The 15,443-nt window shown below is 36.1% G+C and overlaps 1 protein-coding gene across 4 annotated transcripts in view; it reads right to left on the bottom strand.

The window, feature by feature from the left end:
* Positions 1-710: 710 nt before the first annotated feature.
* Positions 711-15,443, bottom strand: part of LOC150088831 (ADP-sugar pyrophosphatase-like) — a 139,407-nt gene continuing 124,674 nt past the window's right edge. For all 4 annotated transcript variants that reach the window (XM_090370929.1, XM_090370931.1, XM_090370932.1 and 1 more), the window contains exon 10: positions 711-861. In XM_090370929.1, coding sequence (XP_090227055.1) covers positions 749-861 — 113 coding nt within the window. In that variant the 3' untranslated portion in view covers positions 711-748. The remainder of the gene's footprint in view (positions 862-15,443) is intronic.

The following is a 15,443-nucleotide window of genomic DNA, read 5'->3' as shown; positions in this document are numbered from 1 at the left end:
ACGGGCAAGAAATAACACAAATCTACTACTTCCATAAGACCCTTCTGCATAATCTAACAAGTCGAGAACAAATGTTTCTGCTTACACTTTCATTATATGCCGCCATCTCAGATTCAACCCCGAGAAGTTCTACGCAGAAAGCAAACCTTGTTGTTTGGCTAAAAAAATGTGCACTCACTGTGATCTATAATTAAATTTTGTTTCCCAAGACTTTAATTAAATTAACCACCCATGATTAAATATTTATTCAAATGGCCTGATCTGCCTAACTTATATGGCGATCGAGATCTAATTACAAAGAAGTTTTAACTTTCTCATTTATTTATTTATATTTACTGCTGTGATAACAGGCAATATCCATGTAAATAACTGTGTCATTAATCTGGCAATATAACATATGCCCTCTATCCAAGTTGATATTTAAGGGTGAAAACATTAATGGTTAAAGAGATATAAACAAAAATGTAAACAAGATGTCTTAAGTTGCCTCTAATGGAAGAAATTGTTAATCAGCTGGACAAATTCAGAGACAGCTGTTCGAAACCAAGTTTTATTACAGGTTTATAGAATTCGTAAATATTAAAGAGGTATAAAGTAATTATAAAGAGTTCTGAATGAGAATTAACTATTATCAAAACATATAAAACTAGTATGAGTTAAAAAAAAATATATCATATCAAATTTATAAAAAAAAGAAAATTGACTTTTTTAAAAAAAATTACATTTTTAATGAAATTTACAAATGTCATTAATCTTGATTAGCTGTGTGATGGCTGAATGTTGCATGCTTTATTCCTGCTGCTAGACCAATGGCAAAGCAATAAACCCGAGAATCAATTACAACTCCTTGTTCACTGTATTCTGGGGAAGGAAAAAAAAAAAAAAAAAAGAAACTTGTAATTAGGACTTTTACAATGACCCAAAAGAAATCAAAGCAGTCTTTTAAATTTTTATTTAGAATATAAATTGAAACACTTCTACTGAGGAAAAAAAAAAAAAAAAAAAAGAAAAAAAGTTATGTACAATATTTCTTTATTTTTATTTATTTATTTTTATTGAGCATGTTTATTTCAGAAATATGTTATTCTGTAGTGCAATTTGATGCTCTCTAACCACTTAATGTAGGTAATCACTATGGTAATAATCTTTTCTATTTCTGTCCCAAATCTCTAAGACCATTTGCTATTTCACTATTTCACTGAAATAGTTTGTGTCTGGAGTGGCAGTAGATATACAAAGCAGACAGCTATAAGCTCACCCAGAGGACAGCAGACTGGACTGACAAACTAAATTTTATTTATCATTATCTTTTGTTGTGGATGATTTTATATACAGCTGAAACCTGTTAAAACGTTGTTCGTTAGAACACAATTCCACTTATAACACAATGCAAGCATGGCTCTCATTTTTTGTTAGTTGAAACGTGTTTTTAGTCATTGAAGATCAACATTTTGGATTCCTTGTGAACATGTGGCAATATTTTCAGTTTAATGCAAATCCGTGATATGCACCATCATTTGATTTCCATAAGAACAGTAATAAATGACTTGTAATTTTACTGCAAAGTGTTTTAACATATATAGTATTTTTTTAAAAAGTTCACTGGGTGCATGTAATATCACAGAAGTCGTTTGAATACAATGCACAATCCTTTTGTTGTTTCATGCCAGTAATGATCTGTTTGATTTATATTTCAAATGAACAAACTGACATGCTGTCTTGTTTTACTTAATGCACTCATACACGATAGGCTATTCACTTGAGCAACAATTCAAGCATTTTAGTAGTAATTTAAACAAATGATGGAAACTTCAAAAAAATGGAAGTTTACTATACAAAAAAAAAATTGCTGCTGTTGATAGGATCAGCTCTGGTGTCCAGCAAACTCAAGTGGCTAGAGACTTGGAGCGAAGGAATGTACAGAGTGTGAATGGAAGAAAGAGGAGAAACTACATGATGCAGCCAAGTCTATAGAAACAAGTGATGGACTGCAACAAAAACACTTGCAGCAACCTCAAGGTGAACAAGTGGATAAAGCTGTGTTTCAGTGGTTTGTTCAAGAATGATCTGAAGGCACACCTCCATCTGGATGCCATCTGCAAACCCAATCTAAAAAAATTCTACAATGATCTTCATGGAAATGAGTCCACAGCATTCACTGCAAGTAATGGATGGCTAACATGTTTTAAAAAGTGGCATGGAATAATGAAAACAGCTATACCAGGTGAGATACATTCAGTCAACGATGAAGCTGCATGCTCTTACCCTGCTCAGCTTCAGAAAATAATTGAAGATGGTAGCTATACTGCAGAGTAGGTATATAACTGTGACAAGACCGGACTTTGTTATAAAATATTACCCAAATCCACTCTGTCTTCTAAGAATGACATTCAAATAACACAAGTCTTCAAGAAAACGAAAGACAGTGACCGTACTTTTTTGTGTAAACCAAACAGGGAATCACAAACCGAAGCCACTTTGCTTAGGAAAGTTTAAATCGCCATAGTGCATTCATCACGTGAACATGGTACCTAAGCCATTTGCCTATGACATTAGCAAAAATTGCATGGATGACTTCCAGAATTTTTGAAACTTGGTTTCATAAGCAATTTGTACCTGATGTACATAAATACTTAGAGCAACAAGGGCTGGATACCAAAGCTCTTTTGCTGCTGGTTAACTGTCCTACCCATCCTCCTGCTGAGATAACCTAATAAGCATGGATAGTAAAATCCAAGTGAGCTACTTGCTGAAAAACACATCAAAGATGCAGCCTCTAGATCACGCCTGGGCAAACCATGGCCCGCTGCACATTTTTGTGCGGCCCGCGAGCTTTAATTGTATTTTCGAAAAAAGTTTACTTATTTTATGCCTTTTGCGATGCCTTTTTGAAAAATAAATTTGTATATGTAATACATTATAGAATTTGTCGACTTGTAAATTGTTTTATCGTCTCTGTATTGTTCAAATCGAGATAGAATTTGAAATTGTGCGCGAACCGGAGCGAGCCAACGGACGCTTTTATAACGGTATAATTTGCGATTATAAACTAACCGCGCGAAACTACAGTAACAGACAACTGGTGATGACGACAACGGCTTTATTGCAGTGGCAGAGTAATAGGATAGGACTGCTGACTGGCCGCAGTTCCAATCTCTTTTCTCTGATGGTCATCCCGCAGTTAGTTATCTTCGGTTATTATCTTGGTGCAGTAGCGATAAAAATAATATTTACGCTCTTTTAAAAATGAATAAAAAACGAAAAATTCAACAAGAGCATCGCGTCTTCAATGAAGAGTGGAACACAAAATATTTTTTTGCTAACATAAATAACGAGACTATTTGTCTCATCTGCCGGGAGAGTGTCTCAGTGTTGAAAGAGTACAATATTAAAAGACATTTCACTACTAAACCTTCCGAATATGGTGTCAATTTAACTCTGGAAGCGAGAAAGAAAACTGCTGAGGGATTGATTCAAAATTTATCTAGACAACGAAATATGTTTACGCGGCTAACTGAGGAACAAGAAGCTACTGTAGAGGCAAGTTTTGTTATTTCTCATATAATTGCAAAAAGCAACAAGTCTTTTTCTGATGGAGACTATATGTCCTGACATTAAACACAAATTTGAGTTTATCTCGGCGAATCGTAGTAAGAAGAATTGAATGTATTGATACAAATTTGAATGAGCAATTATTATCAGTATTAGAATCCATAACATGGTACTCGATAGCTCTCGACGAAAGTAACGACCAAAAGAATACTGCGCAGTTATTAATTTTCATACGTGGATGTACCTCTAATTTTGAAATTATTGAAGGGCTTCTTTCAATGGAATCTCTTTAAGACCAAACAACAGGAGCTGATATATTCGAAAAAGTTGAAAAATGCTTAACAAGATATAATTTACAATGGAACAAAATGGTAAGCGTAACAACTGACGGAGCACCAAGTTTGACAGGTAAAAATGTTGGAGCGTTAAAGAAAATTCAGGATAAAATTTGTGAAAATTATCCTGATTATAATTTAATTACAATTCATTGTATTATAAATCAACAAGTATTATGTAAACATGTGTTAAAAGTTGAACATGTCACATCTTGTATTATTAAACTAGTAAATTTAATACGATTGCGGGGCCTGAAACACAGACAATTCGTTAATTTTCTTCAACATATTGAATCCGAGTACACAGATATTCCTTATCATAGCCAAATTCGATGGCTTAGCTTAGGAAAAGTTCTTCGGCGAGTATGGGATCTTAAAGATGACATCATTCTATTTTTAAAACTGAAAAATATTATGGACTTTCCAGAATTAACGATAACTGGATTTGTGATTTTGCGTTTACCCTGGACATCGTGACACACTTAATTTCAACACCGTGTTACAAGGGAAAAATTTATACGCCCATGATATGGTAAAAAGTTAGAATGGATTTCAATTAAAACTCCAGTTGTTCCTTCGACATTTATTGATTAACAAGGTAGACCACTTTCCAACCATGAAGTTGCTGAAGATTCCAGAAAATAAATTTGAAAAATATTGTGAAATCATCAACGCGCTGAATGAAGACTTTTCGCAAACATTTGGCGACTTCCAAAAAATCGAGACAAGTTTGATAATAGTGCGCGACCCATTTTCGATAGAAATTGATAGTGCACCGAGTGAACTACAACTTCAAATTATAAATCTGCAGTGTGATACCGATTTAAGGGAATTGCACCGTCGTGAGTAAATCTGTAAATTTTACAATACTCTTAATTCGGACAAATTCAACAAACTTAAAGATTTTGCCCGAAAAACGTTGGTTATTTTTTGATCAACCTACATATCTGAACAAAAATTTTCCATTATGAATCTAAATAAAAATTCTTTACGATCAAGCATCACTGATGAACATTTACAAGCAGTTTAAGAATCTCAACTACAAAATTAACACCCAAAATTTAAAAAAATGTTAAAAGATGTAAAACAGTTCCATTCATCTCATTAAATTCTTGGTTGTTGGAGAATAATTTTTGTTATACTTCTTCGTGATAACAAATAATATATATCTAAAAATAGTATTTTATGTGTGGCCCGCCTTCTTTTGAATTCCTAATGTGGCCCTTCAGCCAAAACGTTTGCCCAGGCCTGCTCTAGATCAAGGGATTATATCAATATTTAAACTTCCTGATACAGCAAATAATCACTAGTGAGGATTCTTTTACCTAATTTTTGAAGAAGCTGGACTTAAGTTTTTTATATTGGTGGCCAAGCCTGGGAAACTGTGACAAAAAGGTGTATTTCAAAATGTTGGATAAACATATTGGGTGCAAGTTTGAACCTGGATAACTCCCAAGTAGCCAGTGACAAAGAGAATGACTTTGAGGGCTTTATAGAGGAAGATGTTGCTGCTGCCAACCAGTTCTTGGAAAGGTAAACTAATGAAGGCCTGACAGAAGATGACATGGCCAATACCAAGCTAGTACTGGCACAGTTTGTTAATAGAGAAAGGGGGCCACAACAGAATGTTGGATAGACGGGGACAACTGTCCTACATATGAGCATGAGTGACTCGGAAATAATCGAAAATGTTACTGGCAAAAGTCACGATCCAGACACAACCGAAGATGACAGAGATCTCAGAGGTTTACAAACTAGACTTAAATTTCTCGAAGCTGAAAAGGTAGATTCCCTTTCAATTTTACAGTTAAAATGCCTTATTGAAATTGTTAAAAAGAAACAAAGAGATGCAATGAAACAGTCAACCATTGATACAGTTTTTTAAACAATGAAAGACTTGAAAGTAATGACTAAAATGTGCAAAAGTTTGTTTGCTAATGTCTATTTAGTAGTTGAAAGAACACTGAGTGCATTATGTTTTCCCTTTTCTCTCGAATTTTTGACCTTTTGTAAATTTCGAAACACAAACGTAACAGTCAATACAACCAACATGGAAAAGCAGTTTTTGTAGTATTGATTTGTTTTTGACAAAAGGTGTGTGTTTATGTACACACAAAATTATGCAATTATTGCACAGAAAAAAGAAACAAGTAAAACTGACAGTATGTATGAAGTTTGAATGCCAAAAAATAGTTACAATTTTCTAACATGATCTTGTTTATATCGTGATATGATTTTTCAGACCTGGAGCACTGCATTATAATGGGTTTCGTGTGTGTGTGTGTGTAAAATATTAGTGAAAATAAACCATAGTTAGCACTAAAAATAAATTACATTCGTAGTGTGAAGGCATCGATTTAATTTTATCTCATATCGTGACTACCTCAAATAAGTAATGCTTCACTAATAGAGAAGACTACTGTTACTTATTCTTGCACCACCTAAGACCGCACCGTTTCAAAGCTTATTGGCCTACAGCTATCGTTAGTGGATAGGCAGGTACCCTGGTATTGCAATCATGCCAACAGGTGTACAGAATAATACTGTATTAATAATAATGTAAATGCACAAGGCATAATATGATATGAGCAAGAAATAACTATAAAATATCACTGTTAATACACCATAGTTAGCTCATAAAAATAAACTACAATTGTAGTGTAAAGGCATCGATTTAACTGTATCTCATATTGTGATTACCTCCACAATGAGTTACCACGTATTGCACTACATTGAATAAGTAATGCTTCACTAATAGAGAAGACTATTATTACTAATTCTCAGTGGGCACCACCACTGAGAATAAGAGTAGGAGACTGGCAGAATTACTTAACAAGTACAGGTCACTGTTGAACAAAAGCCGAGAATTAGGGTTGAATTTGAAAGTGTCTGCAATTCTGCCCAGACACGATAGGAGGGAGTATATGATGAGAGCCTTGTCGATCAATTCGGCCCTGGAAAGACTGTGCAGGGCTCGAGGGATAGAATTTTTTTCAGCCTGGACTGTACTTGTTAACAGGAGAGACTGCTTCTACAGGGATGGGACACACTTAAATAGAAAGGGTGCAAGAATATTTGCTGATGCTATCGAGGCAGTGTTAGGTGGGTCGGAAAACTGATAGCTTGGGGGGATACAAGGACTAATAGTTTAACAGTATCCATAAGGCAGATGTGAAGGTGATTCTTGCACAACTTCTATTAGAATAAGTAGCGACTTGGAGTGAGGGGTGTTGCGGGTTTCAAGGACGGATGGCAGTCACCCTGAAATAGGTGGGTATATGGGATGTGTTAGGGTAACTAGGAATAGGAATAGGAGCATGTATGCTTGCATGTATACCAATGTTAGAAGTATAGTAAATAAATTTGAGGAATTTGAAGTGTTGGTCGGTCAAGACATCAAAGGTGGATATTGTTGTGATAGCAGAGACGTGGTGTCACACAGATATAAGGAATGCTGAACTGGAATTTGGGGAGTACAATGTGTACAGAAAGGATAGAAAGGGAGGAGGTGTTATGCTGTTAATTAAGAAAAACATAAAATCAAAAGAAGTGCATCCAGTTGACATAGATGAACAGTGCACTGTTGAGTCAGTTTGGTGTGACATAAGCACTGCGAAAGCAAAAATAAGAGGAGTGTGTTATAGGCCTAATGACTTGAATGAGTACAATGAACAATTGCACAGAGAAATAGCGTGGGATAGTAAATCGGAATGTCTTATATAATGGGAGATTTTAACTTCCCAGATATTTATTGGAACTTGTGGGTTGGTCACTTGCACACTAGTCAGACTTTTGTGGATTTATTGGATGATTGTTTTCTGCAGCAGCATGTTTGAGAGGCAACCAGAGAAAGTAATACTCTTGATCTGATTATCAGCAGTGATCATTCGTGTATTAAGAATTTGCAGATAAAGGAACCACTAGGTGGCAGTGATCACAGTGTACTGATGTGGGATTTACTTAAAGATTTAATTACCATCAGGGGTAAAGGAAAGGGTTTTTGCTTCAGTAAAGGTGAGTACAATGGTCTCCGACAGTTTTTAAATTCTGTACAGTGGGATCAACTGACGATGTTACCAAGAGTAAAACCTAAGTGGGAAGCATTCAAGGAATTAATCGTGGAAACTACTAAAAGTTTCATACCTATTAAGAAATATTGTTCAAGGTTTAGGCCTAAATGGTTATCTAATGAACTAATGAGACACGTAACAGAGAAGAAAAATGCATGGGATGCATATAAATTATCAAGTGACTCAGAAGCCTATGGCAGATATAAGCTAGTCTGTAATCAGGTCACAAAGGAGGTTAGGCAGGCGAAGGCAGATTACGAGAAATCCTTGGCAAAAGATGCTAAGAAAAACAGCAAGGATTTCTTTACTTATATAAACTCTAAAAGGAAGGGGATGAATCTGATTGGTTCACTTGACATCGATGGTTCGACTGTTGATGATCCTGCTCAGATAGCAAACAAATTGAATGAGTATTTTGCATCTACATTCACACATGAGGAATTATTAAAATTTGAAAATGGCAGAAGGTTATCAAGTTGTAGCAGGATACTTAATGATTTTTTAATAACTGAGAGCAAAGTGGAGGAAAAATTGTTGAAGTTAAACATAAGAAAAGCACCTGGGGTGGATGGGATCTATCCAGTTATATTAAAGGAGGTGGCAAAGCAACTAAGCAAACTCTTAGCCATAATTATGAGAGCATCCTTGGACTCAGGGGAGGTTCCCACGGACTGGAGATGTGCAAATGTATCCCCAATTCACAAAGAGGGATCAAAGGGTGACACGAGTAATTACAGACCTGTTAGTTTAACTTCTGTTCCGGGTAAAATAATGGAGTCACTGGTTAAAGATGCATTGCAGGATCATCTAGACAAGACTGCAGCAATAATTCAGACACAGCATGGGTTTGTTAAGGGAAAGTCTTGTCTTACAAATTTGATAGGATATTATGATGTGGTTACAAAGGAACTGGATGCAAAAAATAATTTTGATATCATATATTTGGATTTCAGGAAAGCTTTTGACACTGTTGCGCATGGAAGACTATTGTACAAATTGGAGCAGAATGGTATTAAGGGTAAGTTGCTACAATGGATAAAAGGATGGTTGAGTGGGAGAAGACAGAGGGTGGTAATCAATGGGTGCTGCTCTTCGTGGACTAATGTTACTAGTGGAGTCCCACAGGGTTCGGCACCACCACCCAGCCACCTGGGTGGTGGTGCCCACTGAGAATAAGTAACAATAGTCTTCTATATTAGTGAATCGTTACTTATTCGAGGTAGTGCAATACATGGTAACTCGTGAAGGTAGTCACAATATGAGATACAATTAAATCTATGCCTTTAAACTATGATTGCAGTTTATTTTTATGAGCTAACTATATAGTTATTATAATTATACCGATATTAGCAGCATTAGCATTAGTAGAGGCATTTGATGCAAGCTTATGCAGCATCAGCCAAAAAAAAAAAAAAAAAAAAAACCACTTCCACTTCACCCCTCTGTTCATTCAAAATACCTGTCCAGCAGAGCTTTAAACTTATTTAGGCTATCAACTTCCATGACAAGGGATGGAAGTCTGTTCCACCAACCAACCACCCGCTGGCTAAAGGCAAATTTCCACACGACTATCCTACATCTGTCTTTCCTCAATTTGAATTTATGCCCTCCCAGGTGATTATTCTGAGCAAGAGGAAGAATCCCATCAGCATTGAGCATGCCCAAACCATTGAAGGCTTTATACACCTCTATCAGATAAACTCGCTGGTGCCTACTCTCCAGACACTGTAATTTGCAAAATATAAGTCTTTCTTCATAAGAGCAACCCTTTGTTCCATTCACTAATCTTGTTGCTCTTCTGTGTATTTGTTCCAACAGCTCTACATCCTTCTTGAAATGAGGCCTCCAGACCTGTATACAGTACTCTAGGTGTAGCCTGACCATTGCCTTATACAAAGGAATAATCACCTCCTTATCCCTCCTTAACAAAACCATGCTGTGTCCGAGCTATAACTGAAGTCTTGTCTAGAAGATCCTGCAGTGCTTCTTTAACCAGTGCCTTCATTAATTTTCCTGGAACAGAAGTTAAACTCACAGGTCTATAATTACTTGTGTCAGCCTTTGATCCTCCTTTGTGAATTGGGGTCACATTTGCATATCTCCCGTCTGTGGGTACCTCCCCTGAGTCCAAGGAAGCTCTCATAATTATGGCTAAGGGTTTGCTTACTTCCTTTGCTGCCTCCTTTAATATAACTGGATAGATCCCACCCACCCCAGGTGCCTTTCTTGTGTTTATCTTCAACAATTTCTCCTCCACTTTACTCTCAGTTATTACAAGATTCTCTAGCTTACTGTCAGATTTGAATACACCTCTGGCATTCCCCTTGCTGAATAACTCCTCATGTGTGAATGTTGATGCAAAATATTCATTTAGTTTGTTAGCTACCTGAGCAGGATCATCAACAGTTGACCCATCGATATCAAGTGGACCAATCTGATTAATCCCCTTCCTTCTTATATTAAATAGTTATTTCATGCTCATATCGTATTGTGCATTGAGAGAGAGAGAGAGAGAGAGAGAGAGAGAGAGAGAGAGAGAGAGAGTGTGTGTGTGCGCGCATCACCTAGTAGGAATTTTCACATTTCTAACCCTTTTTTGCGATGGTATGTTACATTAATGATTAGCATCACAAATAAAAAATGCAAACAACAGATATTTATTAATAGTTAAGGCAAAGCCAAATAATATTTGAGAGGTGTTCTCAAAATATTCCAAAATGAGCATTTGCAACCTTTATACAACAGTTTTGGTAAATATAACAATTATGGCTGAAATGTTATCAGAAGCCCTCAAATTGCTTCAGTTTATTATTTTAAATGGAAAACAAAATGAATATTTCACCAAGTGCAAACTAATATTTAGTTGAACCGCCTCTGGCCCTGATGCCAGCAGCACACCATTGAGGCATTGACAATATCAATTTCTGAAGATAATCAACTGATAGTTTGTGGTTCCAAACACGAATTATGGCTTCCTGAAGTTCATGAAGGGTGTTTGGTTTCTTTCTGAAAACTGCAGATTCCACATTATGGGATTCAGGTCTGGGCATTTCCTGGTCAGCTAAGAGTTGTAACAGACCGTTCTTAGAAACCATTTTTTTTACCTGTAACAAATGTAAACACATTACTGTCAAACCTCTAATGCAGTGAAGCTAAAATAACTACAGAAGTGCCTACTTACACTTTTCGCCCGATGACAAGGAGCAGAGTTGTTCTGAAAGATGCAGTTACTTGGCAAGTTGAAATAGTCTCTAATGGTTGGCAGCAATTTGCCTTCCAATAAAGCCAGGTATCCATTGGCATTTACAGAACCTTTTATAAACTGCAGGTAACCTACTTAGCAATACAAAATGCACCGGAATATAATTTGACTGGTAGGGAATTTCACTGTAGACACCATACAGTCTGGATGGTATTCTTCACCACTTCTACAGCGAATCATTTGTCTCCCATCAGAGACATGAAGGTTGAATTTCTTCTCATCCAAGAAAATAACTGACTTCCACTGCTAGGGGATCCATTTGACGTGCTCCTTACACCAAATTAATTGGACCTTTTTCATTTTTTGTGTGAGGAGGGGCTTCTTCTTAGGACGAAGAGCTACAAGTCCATTTTTGAAGAGGTGTCTTCTGACTGTTACTGCACTTTTTTTTTTATTTTTTTTTTTTATGAAAACCCCAAACACGAAAGGTATCAAAACCTATAGTACTTAGTACCGTGCATGGGTTGAAGGAGAAGTATGGGGGGAGGGCGATTGCTATCACTCCTGTATGTTCTTCCCATTCACTTTTCAACTCAGATCAAGAAGCTTTATGGTTTTTAAGGCATAGAGACTCGTTTGCGGAATCCAGTTCCTTTTTTCCTATTAGCAGAACCAGTATTCTTGAGTTTGGAAAGAAATCTACTCACTGTCGACTGATTACAAGACACTCTATAAGTAATACGACAGGAAGAACATCCGTCCTCACGTAAAGTAACAATAGTACTCTTTCTTCGTGGTGTGAACTGCACGTAACTTGCCATCCTGACACAAGCAAGGAATGACTGCAACTCTTGCAGAGTGCTTATATAGCTGAAATTAACAGCTGATGCAATATTACATCATCACCTATGTGTGCCAATCTTATCTGATGCAATCTGTAAGAATATTGCAAATATACTTACATTGTTCGGACGACAATTACAATTTTAAGGGGTGATGCACTCTCTTTGAACACCAGTGTATATGTATGTGTGTGTATATATATATAAAAAAATTAAAAAATGATTTATTAAGTTACTATTCAGTTAACTGTAAGTTATGACAGGTCATGTCACTTTATTAGTTTTAATAACTACTGCACTAAATACAAATTTATTCAGACAATATTTCATTTTTCTAAGATGGGTCCTTAATTCTAACATAGTTGTTGTTACTAACTTATTAAAATTACATTTGACAACAGGCCCAATAACTGAATTAAATCTTTTTAAACTAATGAAAAAATTTTGAGCAAAGCAGCAAAGGCTCTATAGTTATATTTCAATGGAGACACTGAAATAATTTAAAAACTTTATGCATTTCTGAAATTCAATTCAACTTCTGTCCCAATTAGGAATGCGTTTGTCTCTCCAATCACGGAGCACGACTTTTGCTGAAGACTTGGGCTGATGCTCACATTACACAAAATACTGTACTGTTATCCACAAATTGATCTGAATTGATAATATCAATTTTATACAAACAACATTACTGAAATTGACAGTGCCCAAGTTCTTTAAATTTCAATAAAGTTAATTACAAATTTGACTATTTTGATTTCTTTTTTATGTGAATATCAACACACAAAGGCAAACTAACTAATATGGAAGAGCTAAAAGAAAATTTCGTTATGTAATCAGCAGAATTAGCCGGGAAACATTATCTGCTTCAATGAATAATACTCTAGTGTAAAACAGGTTATGCACATTAAAAATTGCAAAGTAAAATCATTTTCCTTAAATGACTTCTGTTTCACTAAGTAAATGGCAATTTGGAGTTAAAATACAACTCCAAATTGTATTTTATTTATGTATGATTAAAATTTTACAACTGCAATACACAGTGCAACTTTGATAAAATGAAACTGGAAAAAGTCAATATTGTATATACTTGTATCTACTATACATCTAATACTGCATTTCCAAGGGGGAGAAATTAGCTAAAATTGGCTGTATATTCACTTTGATATATCCAGTTTCAGAGTAATTTTTTGTAAACAGGAGGCCTAATTACTGTAGACACCCAGTTTCTCCCTTTAGCTATAGATGCAATAAAAGAGTATATCAGTGAAATGCTAATTACAAACAGCTATCTCTGGTGGGGAATATGGCTGCCATTTGTCAAGTTCATTGTATTAGTTAATTTTTGTAAACAACAGTACACAATATCCTTTCTTCAACTGGAAGTTACACTTAAGCTAATGAAATGCTAATTTAACTAGGATAGCAAAAACTGCTAAGGGCCAAACTAGACAAAAATATACACAAACCAAGAAGTGATTTTTGGAGAAATCACGTGACTTTACTCCGGCACCATGATAGGTAGGACAGTTTGGCTTTGATTTAGTTCTCTCAAAACACGTTAATTCTAGGGCATCAGAAATAAATACATGGCCAAATTAGTAAATCAGCAAGACTGAAGTAATGGCCACCAAAAGGAAAAAATTATACAGTTGAAGAAAAGGTTAAAGATTATCGAAAGAGTTAAGAACAGTGGTGAAATAAAATGCAATGTATTTTGTTAATGTGGAATTGCAGAAGTCATGACCCACATTTGGATGAAACACAAAATTGCATTCATTTGTCAACTCTGTAGAAGATGAAGTATATCTCTAAAGAAAGAAAACTAGACTGTGAAAACTGTGATGTGGACCAACACTTATACAAGTGGTTTCTACAGAAGAATAGCGAAGGAGTACCAATAAACGGGGTAATTTTGAAAGTACAGGTATTTAAATTTCATAAGCTACCCAGTGGAGATGATGTGACGAAACAGTGCTTTACTATAAACTTCTCTTCAACAAGTCACTGGATATTAAGAAGGCACTCAACAAAGCAGGCATGAAAACTAACAAAGAGAGAATTACTGTAATACTGTGCACAAAAGATAGGAAATCACAAGCTAAAACTATTGCACATTGGTAAAAGTTGAAGTCCCCAGTGTTTTAAGCATGTCAACACGAAATCTCTACTTGTGATTTATAAAAATAGTTCCAACTCTTGGATGACAAGTGATATTTTTGCTTCATGGTTTGAAAGTGAGTTTGTATCATCGGTGAGATGCCACTTGCTTTCCAAAAAAATTGAAGAAATGACTGTTAGTGTTGGATCACTGGCCAGCTCATTCTTCGGCTGATGGCCTGAAATCAAAAGATAGCAAGGTCAGAGTCTTGTCTCTGCCAAGGAACACAACTGCACTAATTCAGCCATTTGATCAGGGCATTATTAAATGCCTACTATCGTGGTGAGCTACTTGCTGGTTTTGTGAACTCATAAATTCAAGTTCTAGAAAGAACAGCTGAAAACATTAACACTGAAACATACTGCATTTGATATTGGATTAGCATGAGAAAAAGTAAGCTCACCAGCAATTGAAAACTGCCAAAAAACAAAAGATGTATTGGAAAATATGAGATCACTAATAATAACCATGAATTAGCACTTTCAGAACAAGAAGCTTGTTATTTGGTTTTTAGGAGCATTAGCAACTAAGGCCATATTGCTCCGGGATATGCGTGGTCATTCCCTGACCTTTCCACATCCTCCGTATTCGGTGGTGACTGGCTCGAACCTCGGTCTAATCAAGAAGCGTGTGCTACGCACTGCTGCTCCTTCCCACCTGGCTATGGAGGCGCCGCAGAACAATAAGCAAAAGGGACCAAGTACGAGGGGGTATCAAAAAGTTCGCACTCTTACCTAGAAATAATAGCCCTAGAAAGGTGAAACTTCACAGGAACTTTAATCCTTTTCTATGTACTCTCCTATGTTACTATGTAGTAACATATTTCTCCCATCTATGGATCAGTTGTTTAATGCCTTGATCATAGAAGTCTGCACTTTTTGCCTGAAACCATGATTCCACTTCATTGATGACTTCCTGAGATGAATCAAAGCGGTGTCCATGCAATGGTTTCTTCATTTCTCAAGACAAGAAGAAGTCTGACGGTGCTAGGTCAGGAAAATAGGGTGGGTGCTGCAGTAGTTTGAAGTTGCACTGGGAAAAAAAGTTGATTGTGGCAATGGTGTCAGTAATGTTGGAACCATCGTGTGGAGACCTTAGACATGTGCAGGTGGTCATGTAAAATGCTGTGGGCAGACCCACAACTAATTCCCATTGCATTTGCGATGAAACGAATTGTCACATATCTGTGGATGTTGATGGCCTTCCTTCTCTTGGCTTGTCAAACACTTGTACGACCACACTGGAACTCCCATTTCCACTTTTTTTACAATGTCATAGGATGGA

Source organism: Mastigoproctus giganteus, chromosome 3, assembly GCF_048544385.1.
Source record: "Mastigoproctus giganteus isolate SK-2022 chromosome 3, ASM4854438v1, whole genome shotgun sequence".
NCBI classification, from domain to species: Eukaryota; Metazoa; Arthropoda; class Arachnida; order Uropygi; family Thelyphonidae; genus Mastigoproctus; species Mastigoproctus giganteus.
The sequence above is the reverse complement of the archived record's forward strand: the minus strand, read 5'-3'. Positions and strand labels throughout refer to the sequence as shown.